This window comes from Paralichthys olivaceus, chromosome 11 (genome assembly GCF_024713975.1).
Source record: "Paralichthys olivaceus isolate ysfri-2021 chromosome 11, ASM2471397v2, whole genome shotgun sequence".
NCBI lineage: Eukaryota > Metazoa > Chordata > Actinopteri > Pleuronectiformes > Paralichthyidae > Paralichthys > Paralichthys olivaceus.
In genome coordinates, this window is record NC_091103.1 from 3,668,014 (window position 1) to 3,694,389 (window position 26,376).

A 26,376-nucleotide genomic window follows, 5' to 3' on the forward strand; every position below is an offset into this window, starting at 1 on the left:
TTCACAGTCTGATGACTGCAGGTGTAGGGAAAAAAGTGTGTGTGTGTGTGTGTGTTTGTGTGTGTGTGTGTGTGTTTGTGTGTAAACACCATAATGACAAAGGAAATATTTATTTTTATATAAATCAACTCCATTTTCATTTTGGCATATCTGCAGCTGTACCACACACACACACACACACACACACACACACACACACTTTGTCACCTCTTGAGATTATTTTTCAATAATAGCAAGTTATGAATGCTGTAATGAAAACTGAGCTGACTTTACGTTTCATTTTCTCAACACTCATCCAGACAGTGAAGGTCATCGTGAACAAGAGTGAGGTGAAAATTCTTCATCACAGATTAAGAATTTGTCTGGAATAATATTCAGAGCAAGTAATGAAAGTAAATTGAGTTGACTTTCCCTTTAATTGTATATATATATAATATATAATATTACACTTTATTTGATTTGTCGGTGTTTATCTGCTCCCAGCACCTTGTACCGTAACGACGCGAATAGACGCGCATTGATTTTTCAACCTGCGGTTTTTCACAAAACACTCGGGCCACGTGAGCGCGCTGTGCCGACGCTCGAAGTTACGTCACGACACCGGAAGTAAACAAAGCGGACCGCAGCGGAAGCGGGAGCTGCGTCCTGAGACAGCTGCTGCAGGTGATACACAGCTCGGTTGTCTCTTGTCTTCTTGTTGACATGTGTGTGTCTGTGTCTGTGTGTGTGTGTGTGTGAAGCGTCCTCGCGGTGCAGCCTGTAATGTCACGGTGATGCTAGCTAACGAGTCATATTCCGACGCCACCAGTCCTCGGCCAAAAACTTCACAATTTTGCGGTTGTTATGCGCTTTGGCTGATTATAGCAACACACAGGACGTGATCACGGACTTCTGACAAGTCCACGGCGTCTTGTCTTCACTTCGGCACATACTGGACAGTGATAGAAACAAATTACTAATATTTCGACTGAGCCTTTTGCATCTAGTCCCTTCACACGTCTAACAAACCTCATGGAAGGGAGTAAGTCGTACACAGTCAACATCACAGTGAAGTGGACATCGTGTTGTTCTGGGGGATTAACCTGTTAGCCAAATGTCCAGAGAGTTTTTTGTAACGGGGTGAGGAAACTACGAGAGGATTAACGGGTCGTAGAAGCGGATGTTTGTCATGTAAACAACTCAACAGTAAATGGTCACATTTATCGGCGGGGTTTGGTGCAGAGCAAACAAGCTTGTGTGGAGCTAACGTTTGCTAAACACCTCCCCGAGCTGTTTGAGAAAGTTAGGTTGATGGAAGTGAACACTGGCCGAGGAGGATGAAACACCAGTAAACACTAGTCAGACATCGTGATAGCGACGTTAGCTGCTAGCATAAACATCTGGTTGACTTCAAAACCGAATGTACCACAGGGTCCAAAGGAAGTTTAGAGTGAAAGACAGCATGAACAGTAAGTGAGAACCAAAACAAAATATCACAGAATCACAGCGAAGAGTTAATTTATGGAATAACAACACAAAAGTACTGAGAAGACGTTAAAGGAAATGTTTGACAATAACATTCTGAATGCATATATATGAAGGAACAGGATCTACTGAGCGAACTCCCTGAGACAAAAAGAAAGAAACAACTTCATGCACAACGTTTATACATTTTCTCTTTACTCAACACACATCATCACAAACACAAACATCTGCTGCTAAAAGAGAACACACAGTTGCGGCACACACACTCACACACACTCACACACACAGTCCATTAAAGGTGGTCCAGAAAGCGAGGACTGTCCAAAATGTCCTCACTCTGTAGGTTGTAGGCTCAAACTGGTCCTCACAAAGACAGCTGTGCAAGAGGACACACAAAGCAGAATATTGTTTAAACGTATTTTAATGCCTGATTTTTTTTTTTTCAAGGTGTGATGTGGCTCTGACATGTTCCATCTCCATGTCCCTTCCTGACGTCGACAAGCCAGAAGACGGTAACAGCGTGGATGGTGCCATGGCTGAGGTGTTGGGACAGAGGAGCTTGCTGGGCTTTGGTGTGGTGTTGGCATGGCTGGTTCTGTTCCACCTGCTGGTCAACATCTGGCTGCTTTGTTTGTTCACCAGCCTGCTGGTGGTGCTCGGTGGCTGGCTTGGCTCGCAGGCACTCCTGGATTCCAACAGTGTGGTTCATCTGGAGAGGTTTATCACACTGGAGCAGGTACTGTTCTGGTATTTTGCTTTGTAACCATTTAATTGGTTTTTACATGGTTGAAATACATTTAACCGTCATACTCTTTTGGGAAATAAACTTCCTATAGTTCCTGTATCACGTCATTCTCATTCTGTCCTTGCCAAATGTCAGGTTCCACCGTCTGTGGAGGCTGATCAACACTTGGACCAGGAGATCCACAACACAGTGAGGAAAATCATCAGGGACTTTGTCACCTCCTGGTACTCCACGGTGTCCTCTGAGAGTGGCTTTGAGACAGAGGTCAACGAGGCCATGATCTCTATGGCGATGGAACTGAAAACTCGTGCAAGACATGTCGACAGAAAGGTACTATAATGTAAATTCCTCTGTGTTGTGTAAATATATGTGTGTGTGCAGGTGGATTCATATTATTGATAAAACAATAAGTTTACATTTACAGTTGCCTCAGACTCCTTCACTTTTTAAACACATTCTGTCGTAGATTAAACCAAATTGCCATCAAAGAAGTAGAGAGGCATTTTGAGAATTGTACATTTACACTCGTAATGATAGAAACAGAATGAATAGAAACCAACATTTACTCATGGACGACTTTCATTATAATTTCTAAACAACTTTTCAAATCATTGTAGGAGCTGACCCAGAGGATCCTCGATCTGTTTGGCTGCCACCTGCAGGACTACATCAGAGCTAAGGAGCTGGTGACCGAGCAGCAGATGGCCGTGAATCGTGAGAGCGAGCTGTTGTGGAAAGCTTATTCCGGTCTTACCACACCTCATCTTGCCATGACCAGTGACAGAGTGGAGCTCAACTACACCAGAGCATTTGTAGATTTGTTATTGCATGTTTTGGTGCCATCGCCGCACTTGGAGTCCCAAACTGGACGGTTTGTTGTTGGAGAGCTAATCACCTGCAATGTTCTTCTCCCTCTTATTGAAAAACTGTCTGACCCTGACTGGTTAAACTTCCTCATAATTGAAATATTTGGGAGATCCAGCAAACCCCAGGAACGCATTGCAGCAGAGCCACTGACTCCGTCCCCACCACTACCGTCACCACCAACAGATGAATCTGATCTCCCTGCTCTACAGGAAACAGCACAGGCTCCTCAAAGGAATACGGAAATTCCTCCAGCAGGAGCACAGACGGAAATTGTCCCTGAGGCAGAGGTGGCTGAGCTGGCTGCCTTTGACGTCTTTGACTCAGACGAGTTGGACTGTCCACAGAATAACACAGAAGAAGAAGAAACTACTCGACCCTTTCTAGAGATTTACATGAGAGGGAGCAAGTCAAACCCATTTTACCAGGAAACTGATTCAGACCTGGATTCTCCTTCGGCTGAATATAAACAGAGTTCCACTGATTCACTGGTCATGATCGGCCAAGAGGAGAGTCTGGATGACAGAAGCAAAGAAAATACCACGTCTGCTGAAAACAACATTGGTGTGGACTTGGAGGACATTTGTCCCTGTCCATTAGACGGCTCCTGCCCAAGTGTATTGGTGAATTCAGAAAATCCTAATGGTTATGGCCCCTCATCAGTTAGGGCATCAGAGGGGACTCCTAGTGTCAACAGCCCCCAGGACCTGGCCAGCTCCCCTCCAGTAAACCCAACCAGAGAGCTTCTCCTGGGCGTAGAACAGACTGGGTTGGGTAACTCTAATGAACTGACTGCAGTCAGTCCATTGCAGGTCACTTCCCCCATGGCATCGTTCAGTTTCGAGCCCCTCAGCAGCCCAGATGGACCAGTCATCATTCAGAACCTCCGCATCACTGGTACCATCACAGCTAAGGAGCACAGAGGCACTGGCTCACACCCCTACACATTATACACTATCAAAGTAAGAGGTGTCCACTTCCTCTCTTCACTAATCAGAAAAGGACAATTCTCCAATTAATGCTTTATGCTGATTTTTAATATAACAATTTGTATCAGAATTTATTTCTAATATTGGCTTTTTGGACACAAACTGTTAACTGCATTTGTTTTACATGAATATAATATAACTTAATTTTACAAACTGTGTCACAAACTCCAATATGTTGCGAACAATATACATTTTGACTGGAATCAACAGAAAATGTTAAGCTTGACAATTGGTCGTGTTGGTTTTCAGTATGAGACAGCCATGGGTTTTGAGAACTCAGGAAGCATCCTGTCCGGCTCCGAGGATGCCGAAGTCTTTCAGACAACTTGTGAGAATCCCTCTCGCATTCAGCCGGTAGCCTATCACATGGTCAACAGACGATACAGCGAGTTTCTCAACCTGCAAACACGACTGGAGGAGAAAACAGACCTAAGGAAACTCATCAAAGGTAGGAGGAGTGAAGTCTGTCCTTTTTTTCTATTTTATGTATCTTTGTCTGGTCTGGAGAAATCCATGCACCTGCCATTTAATCACCGGACGTTGTTTAGATAATTGATTTGTGTTTGTTTCTTGAACCAACAACCTTAATCCTATTGTTTTCTTACTGTGCTTTAGGTGTGAAAGGTCCAAAGAAAATATTCCCAGACATGCCGTTTGGGAACATGGACAGTGACAAGATTGAGGCCCGGAAAGGACTGCTAGAAACCTTTCTGAAGGTTGGTGGGCTGATATTTTATTACTTTATATGAATTCAGGATTTGTATATGTATGCACAAACATTTCTACATGGCTTTATTCTGTTCTCTGTTTCAGCAACTCTGTGCCATCCCTGAAATAGCCAACAGTGAGGAGATGCAGGAGTTTCTGGCTCTCAATACAGATGCCAGGATCGCCTTTGTGAAGAAACCTTTCATTGTGTCACGCATAGACAAGGTTTGATCCTGAATATTCCACCGTGGTAAAATTGTAGTTGACTTCACAATAAGAACATTGTTTATTCTTAGTCATTACTATAATCAGAACATTGAGGCAATGATGTAAAGACACGATAACAACATGTATGCTGGTCTAACCCTCTGCTGGGGTCATAGTGGATTTGTTGAAGTGTGTGTTTTCTGTGTGTAGATTGTGGTGAATGCCATTGTGGACACCCTGAAGACAGCCTTTCCTCGTTCAGAACCTCAAAGCCCCACAGACGACAACGAAGGAGAGGTGGATGGTTGGAAAATAAGTTTGGACAAGAAGAGCAAGTAATAATAATAATAATAAATTATAACAAACCTTTTTTTATAAAGCACCTTTCAAAACACAAAACTACAAGGGGCTTTTCAATTTAAAAATATAAAATGGAATGCAAACAATAGGAAACACCCACACCAACCTCCTGTCCACACGTGCTAGAAACTCAAACACACTCAGTATGTTTCCCTGGTCGGGTCAGGTTGAGACGGGAGTTGCAGAAATTGCCAGCATTGTCACGCCTCCGTGCCGGAAACAGGAAAAGGTGAACTTATTAGAATTTAGTTGTCGAAGGTCACTGTCCCCAAATAAACATTACGATGACTGAAGAGGAGATTGTGAACGTCAGTTTCACCTTTATTATTAATGAAGAAGTATTAATAGTGACTCTGAGGGGGAAGCCTGTGAGGAATCACGTCTTGAACCCCTTGCTCTTTGTTCAACGTAAAAAAAAGAGAACAACAGAAATGTTGATTTTCCAATATTGATTTTATCTTTCCTGGTGAAACCTTTTTTTTTTTACTCTCAGGTCTCGTCTGAAGTTCAGTAGTAAAAACAGTCCCTCTGTGAACGGCTCTGACATCAGACCACCAGTTTTGTTCAGTTGGGAGCAAACTAGCACAGTAAGTATCTGACATTCGCATCACTGATATTTCATCATTAGTTCAAATCTACAGGAACTACATTTTACACAATCACACGCTCAGTTCTGTTGCATTTTGTTTGCTGGTTGACTTGATGTTTTTCTGTTCTGTCGAAGGTTTTCAACAGGATGTCCTTGGAAGATTTGCAAGCCTTTATCACTGAACAAGAAAAACTGTCCATCAGAGTTGAGTCGGAGACCAAGGGGAGTCCAGTGGTCAGAGAATTCAGAGGCTATCTGGATGACAGCTTGAGAGGAAGGCAGAGTCAGGAGCGTGGTAAGAGCACACAGTCTAGATCATTGGGATGGGAACTCCTGGTAAAAAAAAACCTTATCATCACAGGTCATGACAACTGCCAACACAACACCACATGTAGCCGAGTTACTGCTTATACTCTGCTGCGTCCACTGACTGATCAAATATTTTAATTAAGCTGAAATCCCCAATTTTTCTTGAGCCTTAAAGGAGAAGGGCAGCAATTTTCTGTATTTTTCATTTCGCCATCAAATATTTAAAACACTCAGTCTTATCCACTGACCTCCCGGCCCCTCCTCATTATCTGTGCAATCATCGTGTCTGCTCATCTGAGTCACTCTGGCTTGTCTGCTTTCGTTTTTCCTTCGTGTCGGACCAGCACACTGACTCACTATCTGTTGTGTCTTCCTTCTTTCCTGTCTGCTACATTCACCAGTTTCCATCCACCATCTGATCACAATTACAGCAGCCCCCCTTCTGATCGAAACCAGCTTGTGTTTCGCAGTCACTCATCAGACTCACCAGACCAGGTTTATATCTGGCAACCTTTGGCATGCTGCTGTAGCTGCACAGACAAAAGCAAAGGAATTGACTTGTTGCGATAGACCTGGTTCCAAGTTTCCACTAACAGCCGCTACAGTGACATGAGTCAGAGTGCATTTGAACCCAGTTTGGACTCTGCACGACTCTGGAGAACACCCATCTTTGTTGATGGAAACTATATGTGTGGAATTATGTTTTACATTTAAGCATTATATAACTTGACTCATTGGAGGGGACGACAGCCGCACCATATGAAAGTGTGACTAAGTAGAACATTTGTTTGTAATACTCAAGGTTTATGCTTAAATCATTTAAATAATTTTTGTCCAGTTGAATTTACTCAACATCCCATTATGACAACAGGATGTTTTAAAAAGTAAAAAAAGTTTATCACTTTGATGTATGCATCTATTTGGGGATTTTCTTCCATTTTTTTCTGCAGATCCTCTCAAACTCCGTCAGGTTGAATGGGGTCAAGTCCGAGCTAAGCCACTGCTGCTAACATACTAGAAAACAGACTGAGAGAAATTAGCAGTGGGAGCAAAACTTCCCCTGAATTGATTGAACAGCAACAATCACCTACCATCAGTATCAGTCATTTCTCCCTCGCTGCCACAGGAGGGCAGTATTGATAAATACATGTAGTAGCCGACGTGACAGCTGAACCAGACTGTTGATCAGATGCACACTGAACAAATGACATCTTGATATTATAATCTGTCTAACACAGTAATTAATGTATTAGTTTGCGGAGTGACACAGAACATTGTGTTTTTTGTGTCTCGTCTCATGTCGTGGGCACAGCCTCTGAGACGGCGCTGGCCGAGGTGGCTCTGAACATCCTGTGTCTGCTGATGAAGGAGCAGTGGAGCTGGCTGTGCACTGAGAACATTCAGAGGACCATCCGGATGCTGTTTGGGACCTTTATTAACAGGTGACGTGCCACATGTATTTGAAAAACATGAGTTCACTGACTAATGTCTAATAACTGACTTTATGAAGAATTTCAGAAGACAAAAAATGTTTTTAATTAGAACTAAGCTAGTTCTCATCAGTAACTTAGCTAGCATGCAGCACTTGCATGTGGTCCTCTGAATTAGAATCCATACTGCTTGTGTGGTGTCACCCAAGTGTCCGCAAGCCCCGAAATTCATATTCGACTCGAAACCAGTTCAAACTTCTGAGACTCCAGAAGTGTTTTGTGGACTCAAACACTTCACCCACCCCTCCACTGGCATAGTGGAAGGTAGATGGTGAGTGCATTTTCACTTTTCAGTGAATTATACCTTTAAGACGAGACCGTTTTCTCTATGAAGCAAAAAAACCTGTACTTCTTCAGTGCTGCGCTCAGCTGTAAAGTATGTCTGGTCAGTATTCGGTTGAAGAACACATGGTACATGGACTGTCAATAGACTGTGAAGGAGAGCCTGATTTTTTTTTTGGCAGTTTTTCAACATTGCACACTCACAGGAGTAGTCTATGTCTGGGATTTTTAAATGTATGTATATTTTTCCCAATGCGTGCGTTCGCAAACCTTTGCTGCATGTCCTCCCTCCTCACTCCCCCACTGACCTGCGCTCACTTGACACGTCAACAATTAACAGCAAAACTAATCAGAAGGATCTGAACAGTCATGAAATTTACTTTGTGTTTGAGAGACGTATTTAAACACTGTGAAAAATAACGTAAATAAATGCGGCTGTCGTTTTTTTCTGAAGAAATAGTGAGACGAGGGGTGCTAGCTCATATTATGACGTAATGCAGTGTTTTAACGTCATTGTTGCAGAAGCAGCGACTCTCTGTTTATCCAGGAACATGAATATGAATTCAGCAGGTTTTTATAAAGATTTATTCTTCACGTGAGTGATTAGGAAAGAGCAGAGGAGCATAAAATAATTGTCAAGTAATTGAATCCATCTGTACCGATATCCTTTGGCTTGGCTGTGTAGGGCAAAAATGATATATAGTACTGTGAGTTATTATTGTTAAATCCATCCTGCCATTTTCTGCTGTGTGTCTTTGTCTGGGTGCAATGACAGCGTTCTTAATAGAGTAGCTCAGATGTTTCTTTTACCAGCCATGTATTGCAGAGTCGTTCCCAGGGTGTGTGATCAGTCATGTTTTAAGAGAGACGAACCAGATAAAGATTCCTGGGAAGAAAAGTCCATAAGACCAAAGATGGTGGTTGTATACTCCTCCTCATCTGCTCAATATCAGTCGAATGGGAAACATATCAAACTAATGGTGTTCTTGGACTGATGCAAGCGAAACCTTGCACATTTGTTGTAGCAGTATTATCTTTGGTGAAAAATGGATGTGATCAAGTTTTTTCTTATATTCAGAACACATAATTTCTGGTGATAGTCTCATCTCATCTTTTGACGCCTCATGAAGTGAGGATGGTTGTGGGATTCTCTGTTTCAGGAAGCTACAGAAATCATCTCAAAAAGTTACCTTAGCTCCAACGTGGTTCTGTCTGGTCGAGCATGATCTCTTTCTTTTGGCTACTATCTAAAGCAGCTTTTATTTATAGTCCGCCTGGAGACAACCTCTCTACAACAGCCCAGTGCTATGCCTGTATTAGGCGGCGATAAGGCCAATAAATAAATCAAAAATTCAAATCATTTGATTATTATCACATTAAACATTTAAGTTTCTAAGCTAATTTTTGTTCCCAAGTGAAAGTTGTGCTCCTTCAAGAGCAGAACATCAATTATGTGTTACTGTACCTCTTCGTTATGTTTACACAATGCATGAGTATTACATTGATAGATATTGTACTTCATTTATATTACTGTTGATGAAAAATATACTGCGATAATTATTGATGTTGTTTTATTCAGTATCACAGATGATGTTGCACCAATTCATCTGTCTCCCTCTTGTGGCCAAGGCTGCAGGCTAATCAGTTGCTGAAAATCCAAAGTCACTTCAATCCACCATTTTTAAACAACCGTAACTGCCAAACTTAATAGAAATGATGATTAAAATCTGATATTTGAATATTACAGAGAGAAAACCTCACTGAGATTCTACACATACGTTCACTTTTCCTATTCTTGGTTATGAGCAGATGTCAGCTGCATTTGCACAACCACCTGACTGATGCTGCCATAACAGTGCATTTGTTATCTCCCCCCTCACGTCCATTGCCTCTGATTGACTCTGTCTTCTCAAAGAGCTTTTACAGGCTTGTTCTCATGCAACAAAACATGCAATGGAAACTTCTGCATAGGAGGAATTTGTATCCTCAGCCAGGTCAGGACATGAAGACATGTGTTTCTCAGCGGAGATTCCACAGAGAGAGAGAGAGAGAGAGCTGTTTATAAGCCACGGGGACTTATATATATATATATATTTAGAGGCTTATATACAATTCATATTGTCAAAAGAGTTGATATATTAAAGCAACCATGATTCCTTACAGAGGTCTATGTCTTGAAAAATCAATGGCATCTCTTGCCATGCTGTTGTTAATCGCTTAACAGAAACATAATCTGATTAAGCAAGCTTGCTCTCGCTTTTTGAATATGAGTCCATGTGCATACATGCATGCCTGCACTATTTGGCCCTTAAGAGAATGCCTGACATAAACTCTGCAAACATTTGTCACAGTAAGGTATAGCTCCTGCTGCCAGTAAACTGAACATGTAGACAATGTTCTCAGGTTCTACTGTTCGTGCTGTGACCTCACGTTCCCTGGGGTGTCGGTATCAGAATATAATTGCTTCACATTGATGCCAGGCCCCTCTATTTTAAGAAGTTCCACCGGCCAAGCATGAACGACCTTGTACTTTTGTTTAGCCTCATCTATATTAGGCAGCAGTCTGTCAACGTTGCAGTGACAGCTCTCAGTGTGGCAGGTATCTGCTCTCATCAACTGGTTTCTCTGTGCAGAGGAGACAAGATGCCATGAATTGCTGGTAATAGAAACACCACATGACCAAAATAGTTCTTTTCATTTATAGTTTTTTTCAAATGCAAAGTGATATATAGACCACTGTGGTGGAGTGGGTAATCCTTTTAACCTGAAGGTTCGATCCCAGCCTATGGGAAGTGTCCTTGGGCAAGATCCCAAATTGCCCCTGACATTCTCTTTGAAAGAGAGCTGCCAGTATATAAGAATAAGAAGAATGTGCACCGTATAAATGGGGCTGAATGGCAGAAAACTGTACTGTAAAGTGCTTTGAGTGTTCATCAAGACTACAAACGTGTATAAATACAGACCATTTACCATCTACAACAAAACCATCAATAAATAAAAACAAAACAAATGAACAATAAAACTGTCCAGGCATGGAGTAAATGGTTACGTAAAAGAGAAATGCAACAAAAAACAGAAAAATGCCGCACATAAAAATTATAATTACACAAAAGCCCAATTTAAAAACACTCTCTTGTAAATGGACAAAGGGAGTAAAAAGAATGATGTGTTTAAAATGTTAGCATATGTCAGTGTTTAATGATGTTTACCAGAACAATGCTTGGGAATATCTGACCGCACGCTATCTAATTGAGAAACACAAAGGACAAGATGTAGCTATTATAGTATATTTGTCCATTCGAAGCTGAGCCTAACAACAGTTTAGCTGCAGGGGCAGCAGTGATGGTGGGTCCAGCTTCAGGGTGCAGAATGAAACGTGGATGAATTGAACTGTCTTTGGAGGTTCCTTGTCGTTTCATCCAGAGCCACCATCAGGTCTAATATTTAACACTTCATTCTAATGACTGATCCCATCACTGTCTGTGAAGATTATCAGTCATCAGGGTCACTGCATCTTCAGAGGCTGTATGAGTGTAAGTCAGCAACTGGACTCGTGTTTGTTAAAGACGTTTCACCTCTGATCCAAGAGGGTTCTTCAGCTGAACTTCAGGGATGATAAGACACTTTGAAGAAACTAGACTCTGTAGAGTATCTTCATTCAAGCTGCACCATATTTTACAAACTCGTAGATATCAGTTCCCTTAATGTACCTGATTATTTTCATCAAGATCCATGAATTATTAAATGTTGAAACAAGCAAACTAACAAACTATATATAACCTACTTCCCGGTTGCTGATCTCAGTGGAGGAAGTGGTTTTGCTTCCTCTTTGTCCTTTATGTTGTAAAAGGCACCTCCTTGTACATTACTGCTCACAACTGGTTTTTGAAATGGATTTGTTTTCTGTTTTGGTCCATTTTTCTCATCAATAAATTGATCCAGATTCTTTTGTACTGGGACTGAAAAGATATGTCAAATATTGTGACAGTTGTTAGTTGGAGGGAAATGGAAGCTTTACCATGCCAGTCCACAGCTGTACAGAATGCAACTGTCCCAGAATCTAATTTAGAACAAAGAAGGAGTGTGCTTCTGTCCGAGAGACGAAACCAGGACCCGATGTTCGGTGGCCAAATCTTGTGTGTGCTTGGGACAGATCTGGCTGGAAATGCCGGCTCTCTGCTCCTATAAACGGGGTCCAAGGTGAAGCTCTCGCTTGGGAGATGTCTGATTTTTATGGACTGGAAAGTGGGACAAGATCAGTATAGTCTTTTTCCCTTAGACGGCAGTCTGGATGGAAAATCCAGCTGGAGCCAGATTGTTGTCAGTGTCTAGATGAACTGTGTCTAGATGAAGCAGAGAACAGCCACTTTGTGACAACATCACAAACATGTCTAAGGATACTCAACGTTCTTTTTTCCCCAAAACGTGTTGGTAAACGTAAGGCGTCCTTCCTTTCAGTCGGTGATCATCTCGAGGCAAAGATTAGTCGGTATAATTACTCAATTTCACATCACAGACAGTGTGAGAGTTGTGTCAGTGACGATACAATATAATGGTCCTGTCCTGTGTGGTCATCATATCTGCTGACGGGCTGAGATTTGTAGAACTCCACCTACCTGGTTAATGCACAGGTGCTAATGATCTATATATCTTTGTTTCTGTTTGTCTGAATGTGGCTCAGATGTGTCCAGGTTCTATGTGCTGACTGGAGCTTCACTGAATTTTAATGAACAGGTGAGCAGCTCTTAATGCAGCAGCCGGGGCTCAAAGCTTCTGCAGACTGAGTGTTGCAGCCGGTCTTTACTTGCTGTGGCTCAACTTACCGCTGGTCACCTTCACAAAGAAAGCTACAGCCAGCATCGCCACAGGCCAAGCAAACAGGGCTTTCTGCTGGATCACCTCTGCTCTGCCAGCCTGTAGCTGCACCTGTCGTTCTATGACATGATCCTTTATTTTTACTCCCTTAAACTTCATATTAACACTTCCATAAACAATTCAGTTCACAGCTTGATGAGGTGGTGGGAAGTGAGAATGAAGGGGAGCATGGAGGCTTTGAAGCTTGTCAACAGTTGTCAGACTTTAGAGAACTCTCTCACTCTCTAAATCAGTTTTCTTTTGCTCTCCCCATCTCTGCTCCAGCTTCACTGTTAATTAATACCCAGGCATCTCCATCTGACATCCAGTGGCTTGCTTGGGTTTCACTGGCAGGGAGCTACGAGTAGTTTGGCTTTGGGGGAAGTGGTTTCTGTCTCACTGCTGCACTGTTTAAGCCCGTGACCACATTATGGCATTTGGAGGGAACTCAGAAGATGTGGTCTGAACTCACATATTAACCAAAGACAACATTGCACTGGCTTTTACAAGTAGTATATTCCAGTCTTTGATTTATTATACGAGTCCACTCACACAGTGTTTTCGTAATTCTCTGAGTCGACAGCTTGCTTTGGAATGCACGAAGCATGGGCAGCAGCAGTGTGACGGCTGAATCTAAGAATGCTGAATGTTTATCTGGTTATTACAGTCAATACTTTTTGAATGTAGAAGATTTAGAGAAATTGTGAAAACCGTGTCATCAAATACGATTTGTATAAAAAGTAGTAAAAGCACTCAAGCGTTTCTGTTGAATGAATCTATTCTTTTGTTTTAACAAGGTTTCTATTGTTATTCTGATGCACAGCTTCAGACAGTGGAGTCCTGGCATTTAATTGAGTGCGTAGGTTACTTTTATTGTTCTTGGTTATTTTTCTTTTGTTGCAGCGTTGTAGTTCTGGAAGGCCATTGCATCGATTCTTTTTGAGCTTCCAGCACTAACGATTATTTTCAAATGTAATTTTGGATAATGGTGGCCTGTAAGTCATCTTTGCAAAAGTTGTAGCACTAGCAGCAAACGTCATGTGTTGAGCAGATCCTTACGGATGTTTACCCACGACAACTGGATCATTCTCCTGTTTGTCTGCTCGACACCTTGTTCTCCAGAGAGAGAAGAATACTCGTTTTAGTCTAGTTGTGACTCCGTTTGCTAGAATGTATTCTTGTGGACATGGCGTCTCTTTTGACACTCTGCCTGACTTAACAAGTGTCAGAGATCATTTTTCATTTTGTCTTAAAATAACAGAAGACCTCATGCCTTGTTATAGTGTGAAGACCTAATGATTCTCAGTGAGAGCGATGAGGGGAATCCAGGGACTTACTCTTCTAAATGATTGGACTCAGAACTGTGATCTCTCTCTTTGACCCGGGAGAAAACATCTGGTTGTTTTCACTGTGAGGAGGTGATACCAGAGTCTTCTGCTCTGGTGCTATGTCCTCCCATGTGGGTCCTAATGACAGACATGTGATGCAAACAGTCTCTTGAGGCTGAGTGTGCTGGTGGTCAGATGGCAGGGTCATACGTGATAGATTTGGCATCGGTGGGAAGCAGAGGAGGAGTGTTGGATGGAAAGGATGCTTGTTATGTAAGCGTGCGAGCTGTCTACCAGCCTCTGTTGAGAGGGGGAGGTGAGACATCCTCGGACAGGCTGTTCCTGACGAGACAGATTCAGACAGCTTGTATCTCACGCTGTGTTTCAGCCTTTTTTAGTGTGTCTGAAGGCATTTCTTAACTATAAATATTGATTTCTGTTGCAGACGTCCGTAATCGTCTCTCGTGGACGTCATTACCTGAGTAACTTCCTGTGGAGGTTGTGAAACACACTTATCCCTTCAGCCACAGTGCTTCCAGCCTCTGTCTATTTATTCTTATTTAGTGTTTGAGAGTTGTAGCGACATTGAAATCCTCGCTTGCGCACACACTTGATAACGTTAGTTGGAGGACATGTGCTTGAGTCCCGAAGCACTGTTGGAATGTTTGCAGTGGGCTTGATAAATGATAAACACAGAGTCTTAAATAAGGACAGTAGCGGGATGAAGTCATTCAGTGACCCTTTGGCCCCTCCACATCTCTGGGGTGTGTTCTCACCCCCTCACCTGAGGCAGGGCTCTGAGATGTTTCGCTCTAAAGTCATGGTTCATCTTCTGTCTCCAGAGACACACTTGTGCAAGTATGTCTGTTGAAAACTGGCTGTAGGCTTATTTTAGCTCAAACGTGACCTGGTTATACTTGTCTGTGTTCTCCATAAATGGTCACTGAAATAAACCCCTGTGGACTCTTAACACAGACATAGTTTCAAGCCGGCTCAGCTGATTTATTCTGATTTGAGTTTTCTTGCATCATACGGTACCAACTTCCTGCCAAGTATTTGAAGCATCTCCCTTTATCTTTATTGCTGCTGATTGTTGGAGCTGAGCCCAGTAGTTGTTAAGTTAATCAGTTGATTTAAACCCTTGAGCACTTGTAAATGTAACTGGTCTTTATCTTACAATCCTTAATAAAAATGCCTAATGGAGGCAAAACGTACATGGTGTGTCTTCCAGAGGACACATGGTGCTAACTGAGGCCTTGTAAAAGAAGGGCGTTATGAATACATGTCAAACTTTAAATTCCTTTTTGCTATGGAATAAGGTTAAACATCCCGGATGTATATTTGTGTAATTATTTGGGCTAAACAGTTAGTGCCCCTCATATTGAGGTTCTCAAGAAGATGAGAATTTTTGTTTCCATCCAACAACCATTGTAAAACCTTTGAAACAAAGTCAACATGTTAGAAAAAAAATCTGCTGAGGTGGTCTATCGAGCAGCATTCGATGGAGACAGACAAGTAAACCATGATGTACGTCAGGCATGTGAAGAAAATGTCACTCAACATCACATTCGTGGACTGGTGAGGAGACTGTGATGTTGGTAAATGTTATATATCCCTGTATGTGTTTACGGTCTCTACTTCTGAGGTGGCTTTAAGGAAAAAGACACGAACAATTCATATTTGCTTTTCACAGTTTTCTAGAAGTATGGTTCAAAAGTTTGATCAATGTGGATGTGAACCAGACTAATGTTGATACTTTAATTTCCTCATACAATCTGTGATCAGGAATACTGAACATGTACAGTACTTCATTCTTTCATTCATTCATCTGGACCCATGAAGAACAGCCAGCAAACACAAGTGGAGGGTCTACTCTTCCACTTTGATATGTACGTGATATGTATTTCGTGTCGAACTCTCCCCGGGATCTCATCCCGGCACTGCCTCCTTTCTGCCCCTGCTGTTGCGTACCTTTGGAAACTCAAGTTGCGATGCTTGAGGGGATTTTCCTCTCAGGATTAAAGTGTGTCACCTGCACTGTAAATGTCTCTTTCCTGGCAAGCCCTGCAGAGGAGCTGGAGTAATCACTAGCAGAGAGAAGAGCTGGCTATGTCTCTGTGTTTTCACTCAGGCGGCCTTGGCTCAGCGACAGTCACCGCCTGCACAACAATTTTCTTTATGATTAATGTTTTATAGCCAGATTTGAGACATTTTGCATACTCTTACAAACGAAATCTTTGTACCAGTGTGACTTTTAAACAGTTACACTTAATGCTCTGTTTTAAGCCCCGTAAGTCCCACAGGCAGAGAGTAGAACTTTGGTGAAACACTCTCCTCTTGCATGAAAAATGTTGTTGACAGTGGAGCTGTTTGTTTTCATGGAAGCAATAATGCTGCACCATGTGAGACTGAACCAGACCACAATCTCTCATATAGAATTACTTGGAATTTGTCAACTCTAATTGGCTGCAAGCACCGAACTGTGTGTGTGTGTGTGTGCATGTGTGAACCATCTCAGGGTTGGTCGCCTGTCAGTTTGAGTATTAATGTGACTTGAATGGAGCCAAGGTGGCATTAATGTCGATCTCTGTGGGCCACGTGTGATTAAATTGTGGCTGAGGGGTTATTATAATGCCACGTGTCTGTGTTGACCGGCCACGGGGAAACAAGACACCACAAGTGTCCCAGTAAAACCAGGCCCAGCACATACCGTACGGGCAAACACTCAAACACAACACAGAGAGACAGAGCTGACCTCAGACAGCGGGACAGACGGCTGTAAAACAGCAGCAGTAACTGTTCATATCTGTGGTGTTCAGACCTGCCAAGGATTGGATCTGCTTGTATCTCTGCTTCCGCTGGTGTGTGTGTGTGTGTGTGTGTTTCTCTGGGTTCTCCAGGTTCCTCCCACAGTTCATTGACATGTTCTGTTTGCGATAAGCTTACTAGAAGGTACTGGTCGAGGAAGTCCATCTGTCCATTATCTATATACTATTATCCTCTGATCCAATGATCCTAACCCCAACCTGCATGTCTTTGAGTACCTGGAGAAAACCGGTGTAGACACGGGGAGAACATGCGAACGCCACCACGCCACCTCCCGGTGGAGGAAGTACTCAAACATTTTAAAGGTACAGTGTGTAGAATTTAGTGATATCTAGTGTTTCATGTTGCAGCTGAACACCCCTCACCTCACCCTCTCCTTCCAAACATGAAAAAGAACCTGTGGTAGACTTTAATTGTCATAAAAACTCAAAAGGTGTTTAGTTTGTTCAGTCTGGACTAATGTAAAAAACATGGCGGCCTCCGTAGAGAGGGTCCCCTCCATGTAAATATAAAGTATTTAAATATAAAGGGTCTTTTCTGGGGTGAAGAAAACTACAATTCATACAATTTAGATGAAACGAACTCGTGAATACATCATGAGGATTATTCTACATTACATTTCTGCCAATAGTTCCCTTTCACGTAAATCTTACACACTGGACCTTTAAGTAAAAGTACAAATCAATCGACACAAATGTACTAAAGAAGAATTACTGCATTAACATGTCTGCTTGAGTAGAATGTAAGTAAGTACTTGCTTTTAAAGTAAAGTGCACATGATGATTAGATTACAGCCTCTTGGTAATGTATTCAAATGTAGTATACTGTTGTATGTAAACTGATGTAGTGTTAATCTCAGCAGTCTCGTCTGTCTATAACTGTGTTGGCTGTGAACATGAGACAATTAGCACCTCATCACGTTGACTGACCTCTAATTTTATCTCTGCTTCTCAGTCTGAACACTGCTGCTTTTGGCTCTGACTTTTACCTCGAGTTTCTCGTAAAAAGAAAAAGAGCAATGACGGAATGAGCTCGAATTTTTTTCGAGCTGTATTGTTGACATTGGATATACGCATCATGGCAAATGGAAGACAAATAGATCCTGTGTTCTTGGAATAACCACGTAATCGTTGATGTGGTGCTCCGTCACGTTCAAAGTCAAAGTTTCCTGCTCGGAATGGTCTGTTGAGAGTGATCCTTTAATAGTCTCACCCCATTTGGATAGAATTTAATTCTGGAAAGGGGAAGGGATTATTTTTTGATAATGTGTATGCTGATTATAGCTTTTAATCCTTTTATGGCTACATGTGTCTGATATTATCCCCCCCTCTCTATTTATGTTTCATTTACGCATCCAGATATCTGGTGGTTTTCTGGTACATTCAGATGCTATTAAAACAGACACGGGTCAAGTGATTTTTATTTTGCAACAGAATATTGTCTATTACTAACCACATCTTGCCATTTGTAGATTGATAACCTGCTGCTGATGGATCATGAGGAGGGGGATGGAAATATTATCTCACCCAACTCCCTGGAATATAAATCCCGTCCAAATGAGGCTATAAGGGAGACTTGCTAACTTGAGTGGTTGTGACTCAGTGTTATTGTTAAAAATGTGCTGTGAAAACACTGAAACCAGAGGGGGGGGGGCAGTGTGCTTTTAGTCTGTGGGCTGAGTTGAATACGTCATCCTCTATGTTCTCAGATCAATTACAGCAACAGTCAACAACTGGGTCAAAACGTGGGTCAATATGGACGTCAAATCGTTTTTTTTAAACACCGGTTCAAACTTGTATACAACCCACAAATGTGAACAGCAACACTTTGACTGTAAAATCTTCATTGCAGATTAACGAGGTTGGATCAAGTGGCAGTAGAGACGTACAGGAAATATGGGCACAGTAATGATGCGTGGGTTCTGGTCTGTGCGTCTGTTTGTGTTTCTTGACATCATCTTAATTTCTGCAGTCAACAGCTTAATTGGTGTTTACTACACAGCAGGATGCGACAGAGCGACTAAAGTAGAATCTGTTGAGTCGACTCCTCTGAACTCACCTCTGCAGATAACACTCATCAAACTAATTGCCTCTCATTAGCTTTATATCCAGCCACTTATAACTGTTACGTCAATATAAGGCATTTTGTGGTTTTCTTTTAGATAAGCAGCTGCGTGTGATGTTGTTCCTGTTGCTTAGATATAGTTGCAAAAGAAGCGGGTTGAGCCAGATGACGTGACTGAAAGAGTGCCACTTAAACCTCAAAGAAAACATGATGGAAATAATGACACACGTGTTTCATGTATTACTGTGATACAGTCTCCTCGTGGCTTTACACGGATCTGATGTTCTGTCTCTTCAGTGAAACACACCGGAAGTAGCGTTTAAGTTTTGGTGTTTCCTCTCAGGTGTTTGTCTCACAGTGAATTCAGAGAAGGTTGCATGCGCTGATCTGTGTCGTGTTAAGCTCCAAAAAGAGCTCTGATGTTTTGGGCAGAAGTAAAACTGAACTCATGAGACTCAGATGCTTAAGCTATTATCCCCGCAGCTCCCTCAGCCTGTAAAAGCTGAAAACATACCTTTGTTAGACGACCCCCCCCCCTACAGCCAAGTATTACACAGTAGTTATATAGATACCAATTACTTTTTTTAATGGTGTGTTTACCACAGCTCTTAATTGCTAGCTCAGGTTTTCTGTCTGCACTAAAGATCGAGGCTAAACGACAACATTACATTTAATTGTCAAGTAGTTTATGAAAGTGAATGAAGTGGAATGAAGGAAATCCGAGGTGTCATCATAGAAGCTGAAGAGATTTGATGAACAGTTTTTAGTTTCCAAGATTTTGCCCCATTCAGATAACATTAAAGAGCACGTGTGGATGTTCTCTAACAGCAGAGACCACGTCAGGTTCCACTCCTGTCAGCAAAGAACAGAATGGATAAAACCATTGAGCGAACCTGCCTTGTGTCAACCGTCCAGGCTGCTGATGGTGTGATGGTGTCAGGAATGTTTCCTTGACTCACTTTGGGCCCTAATATCAGTCAGTCATGGTTTGAATGTCACAGTCTGAGTATTATCGCTGACCATGTTCATCTCGTTATAGCTTCTAATTGATACCTCCTGCAGGATCGTACACCGTGTCACAAAGTTAAAGTCCTGAAACTGTTTTGTGAACCTGACAGTGAGTTCAGTGAACTTCAGTGACCTCCTCAGTCATCATCAGATTTTTTTGATTGAGAAATGGCTCAAGGAATCTTGACTAAATCTTCTTACAGCTGAACCAGTGGATGGTTTGTTATTAATTACACCTTCTTCTCCTCTGCAGTTGTGCAAGTTGAACAATCAAAACACTTTTAGTGTCTGTCTTTTTTTTTTTACAACAATCTATAATTTGGCTTCCCTTGCAGTATAAAATACCATGAAAATAAGCATCCACGTTGAAGCCAGAAATGGCAGCTGGCACAACTTGTTTATCCAAAGCTTCTCCGAGAAAAAAGCTGAGCAAAGTGGTAAATGGCCAGAACAAGCTAATGAAATAACTTTATTAGGGCCCACATGAAGTGAGCAAACATTTAGCAGAACATTAAGCCCTGAGGGAGGTCCTTGGTTCGCTGAAGTTTTAAACAATGTTGCTTAACAGCATCTGCATGGTATTAAACATTTCAGGGTGTCTGCAAGTCTTGGAGTCTCACAGGATCTGAAATGATGCTAAGGCCTGGGCTCAGTATGAGACTGCATTCAGACTGTGCTATAGGCTGGACTCAAATCTGTGTGGGAATGCAGTGAGGCACGGGTTTCATCTAAAAGGATTGGCTGGTCTGAGGACAAGATCAGTCGGTACTTGTCAGGTCAGGCATGATGAAAAGGTCACTGAACTTGCAGACTGTCTGAAAGTCAGCAGGTTAATCAGCTGTTGCCAAGGTCACGAGACACTAGACGCACTTATTTGCAGAGAGAAGTGTTTCGGCCCACCCAGATCCCAAACCCCTAAAAAACACAGGTCTCTAAAACTTGAGTAACAGGAAGAACAGACTTGATCTTGAACGTTGGTACTAACTTGAAATCGCTGTTGTGTGTTTGTAAATTTCAGGTGGCTGGATGTGAGCGTAGCCAACCTGACATCCACGAGTTTCTGGGTTGCGTACCTGCAGGTCATACAGGAGGCTGTATGGCCCGGCGGAGCTCTGCCTACGTCCCCTCAGCTTGAACGCAGCCAGCAGCAGAGGGACAGCACCAGACAACAAGCCCTACACTGTCTGATGAGACTCTTACCAGGTACATGTACACACGGAGATTGAGGATAATGTTGAAAAATGTTGGGGAACCACCGTGAACAACAGGTGACAGCCAATTAGCACATTCAACACAGAGTTGTGTATATTTATCTGTCCTTCTTCTATTTGCCTCTCTCTGTGCCCAGACACATTTTGGTACAAATGAATTCAGAATAAAGTTGTCCTCCTCACATTTCTGTTGTCAGACAACTCCCCCAACTCTCCATATTATTGTGTTTTTACAGATCTGGTCTCCGACATGTTGGGACAAGACAAGTACAAACTCAGCTGGCAGACTGCACTGGACTCTCTTCAGGACCCCTACATTAACAGGTGAATATACTTTATCATTTCAAATAAATGGCCGCCATTCTCACAAGTTTGGGGGTCCCTCCCTCTTTGAAACGTAGCCAAGATGGAGTTGGTCGATGGTGAGAAGCGTTGATGGTGCTTGTATTGTTTTTTACCCACCCTGTGTTCGACGTCACGGATGCATCAGAAACTGAAAAGCTCTCTCACCTCGCCATCTTGCTCGTGTTGCATTTTGCATGACACAAAGCGAGAATATCTGTGGCACGCTGTTCCCAAACAAAGTATTGAAACGTTCATGGCTGTTTACACGCAACCGCTCAGAAGATCAACGATCATCACAGCAGCTCCGAAAAAAAGTGCTGCGTCTGTGTCAAAATAAAGGGCGTCATGTTTTCATCACACCCATTCGGAGCCAAAGCTGCTAACTGTATCTCAGCAGAGTCATTTGACCGGGAGTGAGTAGTGATCGTATCCATTCTCATTGCAGCCAGAAGACAGATGTTACTGGGGTTTTTTTTTTTTGACCAGTTGAAAAGGGGCTTAAGTTAACATGCTGGAGTTAGCAAGACACCAGTGTCTCCAAGTACAGTCTCACAGAGCGAGCTGTAAACTCTGATCCGACATTAAAGCCTCATCGTCATAATTCTGACTCTCTAGAGGCAAATTGGTGCAGTTTTCTTTCCAATAGAATATTCAAAATCATAAATCCAGGAAATAATGTCAGTAAGAAAATCTCTATAGTACCTTCACACACACACACACACTCACTCCATTACAACCCTCCATGTTCCAAGAGACCACTGTTCCAGTTCGGTGACTGTAACCTCAACTTTATGTTCTTAGCTGACGGGAGTTAAAGCAGGTCGTCACACACAGTTACCAGTTCACTTCAGAATTCATTCACAGAAAAGTGTGTGGTGATTTCCCTCTGGCCTCTCTGCTCCTCTGTGCTGTTGCCTCCGCAGTAATCTGAGATCTGCTGGAGAGAGACCACCTCCAGGAACAATATAATGACACCACAGCATCCGCCCACCTCACAGGTCATGTCCCCTCTGATGTCAAACTGAATGAGCCTCTTGAATGTGGCTGCGTGCTTTGTTCACTCGGACGCAGCCACATTGTTTGCTGATGGAGGAGCTGGCTTGTTATCAAGCAGATGCATCTAATCAAGTGGCCCGGGGAGAGTGTGAGCTCACTCACACAGAGACAGAAACACACTCGGCATCATATGGCGAAGACTCGTTTCTCTGCTAAACAACAGGCTGTTGACTGAAACCGTACGCTGTTTCCTTTAATCACGACGCGAAACAAGGAACGAGAAGCCGTCACGTTTCCCTTGTTGCCCTCTGTTACCACTCAGCTCTGCTTCTTCATCATTTCAGTGGTATGTTGGAGGATTTCTTCATCAAAGGGCGGCTGTTTACCCCATTTAAGAAATTTGCCATTTAGAGTGTGAGTGTAACTGATCTCAGACCACCTTGTTTGGGTGGATGTTTTGTCTGAATATTGTTTTCAGTTTGTTGTTTTGCCTCTGGGCTGTACGCAATGTGTTTTGGGTTTTTTGCATTCGTCAGTCGCACTCTTGAGCGTGAAACCTCTCAAATTCAGTGCAAACATTCACCTGGACTCAACGATGAAGTGATAAGAATGAGGTGGTTAGAGGTCAACTCAAGAATTCATTCATATATGTATATATATATATATATATATATATTAGTGTAAGTAATAACTAAACATCATAATTCTAGAGATCTGTGATCTTTGTGCTGAACTGAGTCCAGAATTAATTAAGTTATTGAATTATTTGTGAATTCAATAATCCTGCAGTTTTGGATGATTAAAATACGACCAGGCGATATAAAAAGGTCCCTCTCAGTCTGACAGTGTGAAGCAATCCCCTTTTTTTGCCTCCACCTTTGAATTCGATCTTTCATCCTGTTCTCTTAGACACCTGGTCTACTGTATATTTGACCTTCTGCTGGAGTTCCTGGTTCCTGAAATACCTGAGGAGGATTTCCAGAGGAGGCTGCTGCAGACCCTCTCTAAAAACCCGGAGAAGTCGCTGGCCTGAGGAGACGACCGACTCGAACACCTTCAAATCCAGCTTTAGTTTTTCATCGTCCTGACTCGACATTCCGCTCAGACGAGAAGCTGAAAAGCAGCTCGACATCGAGGCTGCTCCTGTTCTGCTAACGTTCTGTGATCACAGTGTGAGTGAATATTTCTGGTGAGACTTAATATTGTCTGTCCCCACTTTAATCTCCCGAGGTCCGTCTGCTCTGTCTCTAATTATGTGTTGATGCATTGACATGAGGCTCTTGAGGCGCTCTGTATACGAACACACACGTTTGAAGAAGCATTAATTACACGAGAGCGCCTGGTTTGTGTTTGATCCAACGTGTTTGTGCTCGATCGTGCGGTGAGATCCAAACATGTGGCAAAGCACTGTCCGTTGTCTCCGTCCAGACTAAACTCACTACAGATGGTTTTCACACTCGGTCCCCTCCCACAGTCTCTGGAAACAAGGTCACAACTCTTTCTCTAATCTAGTGAAGCAGGATTTATCACCCCAACAATTAGCTGTTGATCTCAGCTTCATGTGTAAACCGTGATTCTGACGTGAGCTATACTTCCTGTCGAGGGGACAGAATCACTGCAACTGTCCGAATGTAGGAAGAGAACATGCGAGTTGTGAGTTTCCAGTTCTTTTAATAAGTTCCACAGTGCAGTTAATATCTAAATGGACGTCTGCTGTTGACAGAGGTTCAGTCAGTAACTTTTTTGTTGGCTACTGTAAAACAGTGAACTGGCAGGCTGGTTAACCACAGGCCGTAAAACGTTGGTAAGTGACATAGAAGCAGATTCTTTTGTGCGATGAAGAAAAACCAACAGAAATTGTCTTGGTAAGACGTTGGGTCAACATGTGACACCAGAGCAGCTTCAGTGACTCTCTCGTTTCCATCCGTCCCAAAGAAATGTTCTCGTTTGGTGTTTTGATGATGTTGATGGTGGTGGTGGAAGGAGGGAGCTGTCAAACAAGCTGGTCCAGGATCAGCCATTGGTGTTCGACTGGTTTGAAATCTGGTGACTGTGAAGGCTCAGTTATGATTCACAACATTTCTATACTCTTAAACATTTAACCTCTCACCCTTCAGTCGACTTAGAAACCATCTGAAGAGGGTTTTAGTGGCGTCGCCACACAATCTGTCGGACACTGTAAACAAATCTATGAAGGTTTTCATGTTTATGAAAACTGCCTTATTCTCTTATTGCCTTATTTGTGGTAGTAACACAACAATCATCTCTTCAGTCCCACTTGGATAAAGAATGACCAGAAAACTTGTAACCTTAATGTTGTCTCTCACACACACACACACACACACACACACACACACACACACACACACACACACACACACACACACACACACACACACTCACTCTTTTGTTCTGAAATGTTAAAACAGTTTATTCATGTGAAATGTTTCATTCTGTCTTTTGTGGTGAAAACCAAAGTCAGATTTTAATGTTACTCATCATTCCAGTGTTTTTGCACTTATACCTGCATCCTCGTCTCCAGTTCCTCTGTTTCTTTCCACTGTGTTGCCTTGTCGGTGTATTTATTAACCTATTTATGTGTTGGAAATATGAAGTAATGTCTTAACCTTCCAACCTTAAAAGAAGGAGTGAGGAGCTGATGCAGAGGAACCACCTGCAGTATTAGGAAGTGCTCTTCACCCCCTGGGTTTTGCCTCACAGGCAGATTGATGGAAGCGTGGTGTGGTGCAGCTGCAGAGAAACCATCGACCCTGATGAGCAGCCACTTGTTGCTTCCTGTGGTGAACCTGTTTACTGTTCTTTTAATTGTGAAGTGTTACAGTTGTTGTATGTTGGATTGTACATTTGCTTTCTCTCTCTGTGTGATGAAGGAATCAGTGCATCCCTGCTTTAACAACATCTTTTCACAGTATACGATCATTTGTTTCGTGCTATAACGACATATTGATCTTGTCTTGATTTTCCAGTGGTCATATTAATCTGCACAAAACAATCTGAAAGCAGTTGACGACAATAAGAGAAAAAAAAAAACATCCTGCTACTACTGTGTGTTGCATAGACTGAATATTTTAATCATTATAACAATGTGCAACAACTTCTCTTATAATAAGAAAAGTCTGTATAATATTAGAACAGGGAACGTTCTGGCGTTGTGTTGTTGATTATTGTGTATTTTTTGTGTAAACTCAACTGTTTTGTTATAAACACGAGTGATCATTTAATATGTCGCAATATCCAGAAGAGTCGAGCTGCAACAGCAAGAAGAAGAATTAATGTTAAAAGGATCATGTTAAAGCATCGTCATCATAAAAACAGATCAGTATTTGTCATGTGGCTGTACTTTCCTGCTTCGATCAGTAGTTTAACGTTTGAATCCTAATGGTAAAATGCACAGTGCTTTTTTTTTTTTGTACTTAGAACTTTAAGTATTTATATTGAATGTTACGTAGAACAGCAGAGTTTTTAAGGAGAACTCTGCACAAGTTTATGTTGAGGTTTAAATTTCCTCTCTCCTCTGCACTGCTTTTCACGTTTGTGTCTTGTTGTCCGTCAGACTCTAAAACGTGTGGTCGTGTTAGCATTAGCGCTGTGAATCCCTCTCTCGCCTTTTTCCTCTCACGGATTGTGTCACAGTCTTTTAAAATGCTGGATGGTGGTTCCTGAACACATTTGCCAACACAATAAAGTTACCAAACATGATTTATTCAAACTTCCAA

The 26,376-nt window shown here is 42.2% G+C and overlaps 1 protein-coding gene across 3 annotated transcripts; it reads left to right on the forward strand.

The window, feature by feature from the left end:
* The first annotated feature begins 461 nt into the window (after positions 1 to 461).
* On the forward strand, positions 462 to 26,376 carry LOC109639371 (sorting nexin-19). 3 transcript variants are annotated; one of them, XM_020102795.2, is made up of 14 exons: positions 462 to 663; positions 1,912 to 2,200; positions 2,345 to 2,539; positions 2,827 to 4,035; positions 4,312 to 4,510; positions 4,678 to 4,778; positions 4,876 to 4,995; positions 5,188 to 5,312; positions 5,831 to 5,924; positions 6,062 to 6,221; positions 7,548 to 7,677; positions 21,106 to 21,290; positions 21,535 to 21,622; positions 23,549 to 26,376. In XM_020102795.2, the coding sequence occupies exons 2-14, from the start codon at positions 1,943 to 1,945 to the stop codon at positions 23,670 to 23,672; spliced, it is 2,988 nt and encodes a 995-aa protein (XP_019958354.2). In that variant the 5' UTR covers positions 462 to 663; positions 1,912 to 1,942; the 3' UTR covers positions 23,673 to 26,376. The 3 variants fall into 3 exon arrangements, with proteins under 3 accessions (XP_019958354.2, XP_069391079.1, XP_069391078.1); XM_069534978.1 differs by having other exon boundaries at positions 650 to 1,448; XM_069534977.1 differs by lacking the exon at positions 462 to 663 and adding an exon at positions 996 to 1,119.

Bases quoted from the DNA above. Each gene is read 5' to 3' on its own strand.
- LOC109639371 (XM_069534977.1), top strand. From the start codon at position 1,094: ATGTCCAGAGAGTTTTTTGTAACGGG. The intron at 2,540-2,826 runs GTACTATAATGT...AAATCATTGTAG, and splicing joins CAAGACATGTCGACAGAAAG to GAGCTGACCCAGAGGATCCT. The intron at 4,779-4,875 runs GTTGGTGGGCTG...TCTCTGTTTCAG, and splicing joins TGCTAGAAACCTTTCTGAAG to CAACTCTGTGCCATCCCTGA.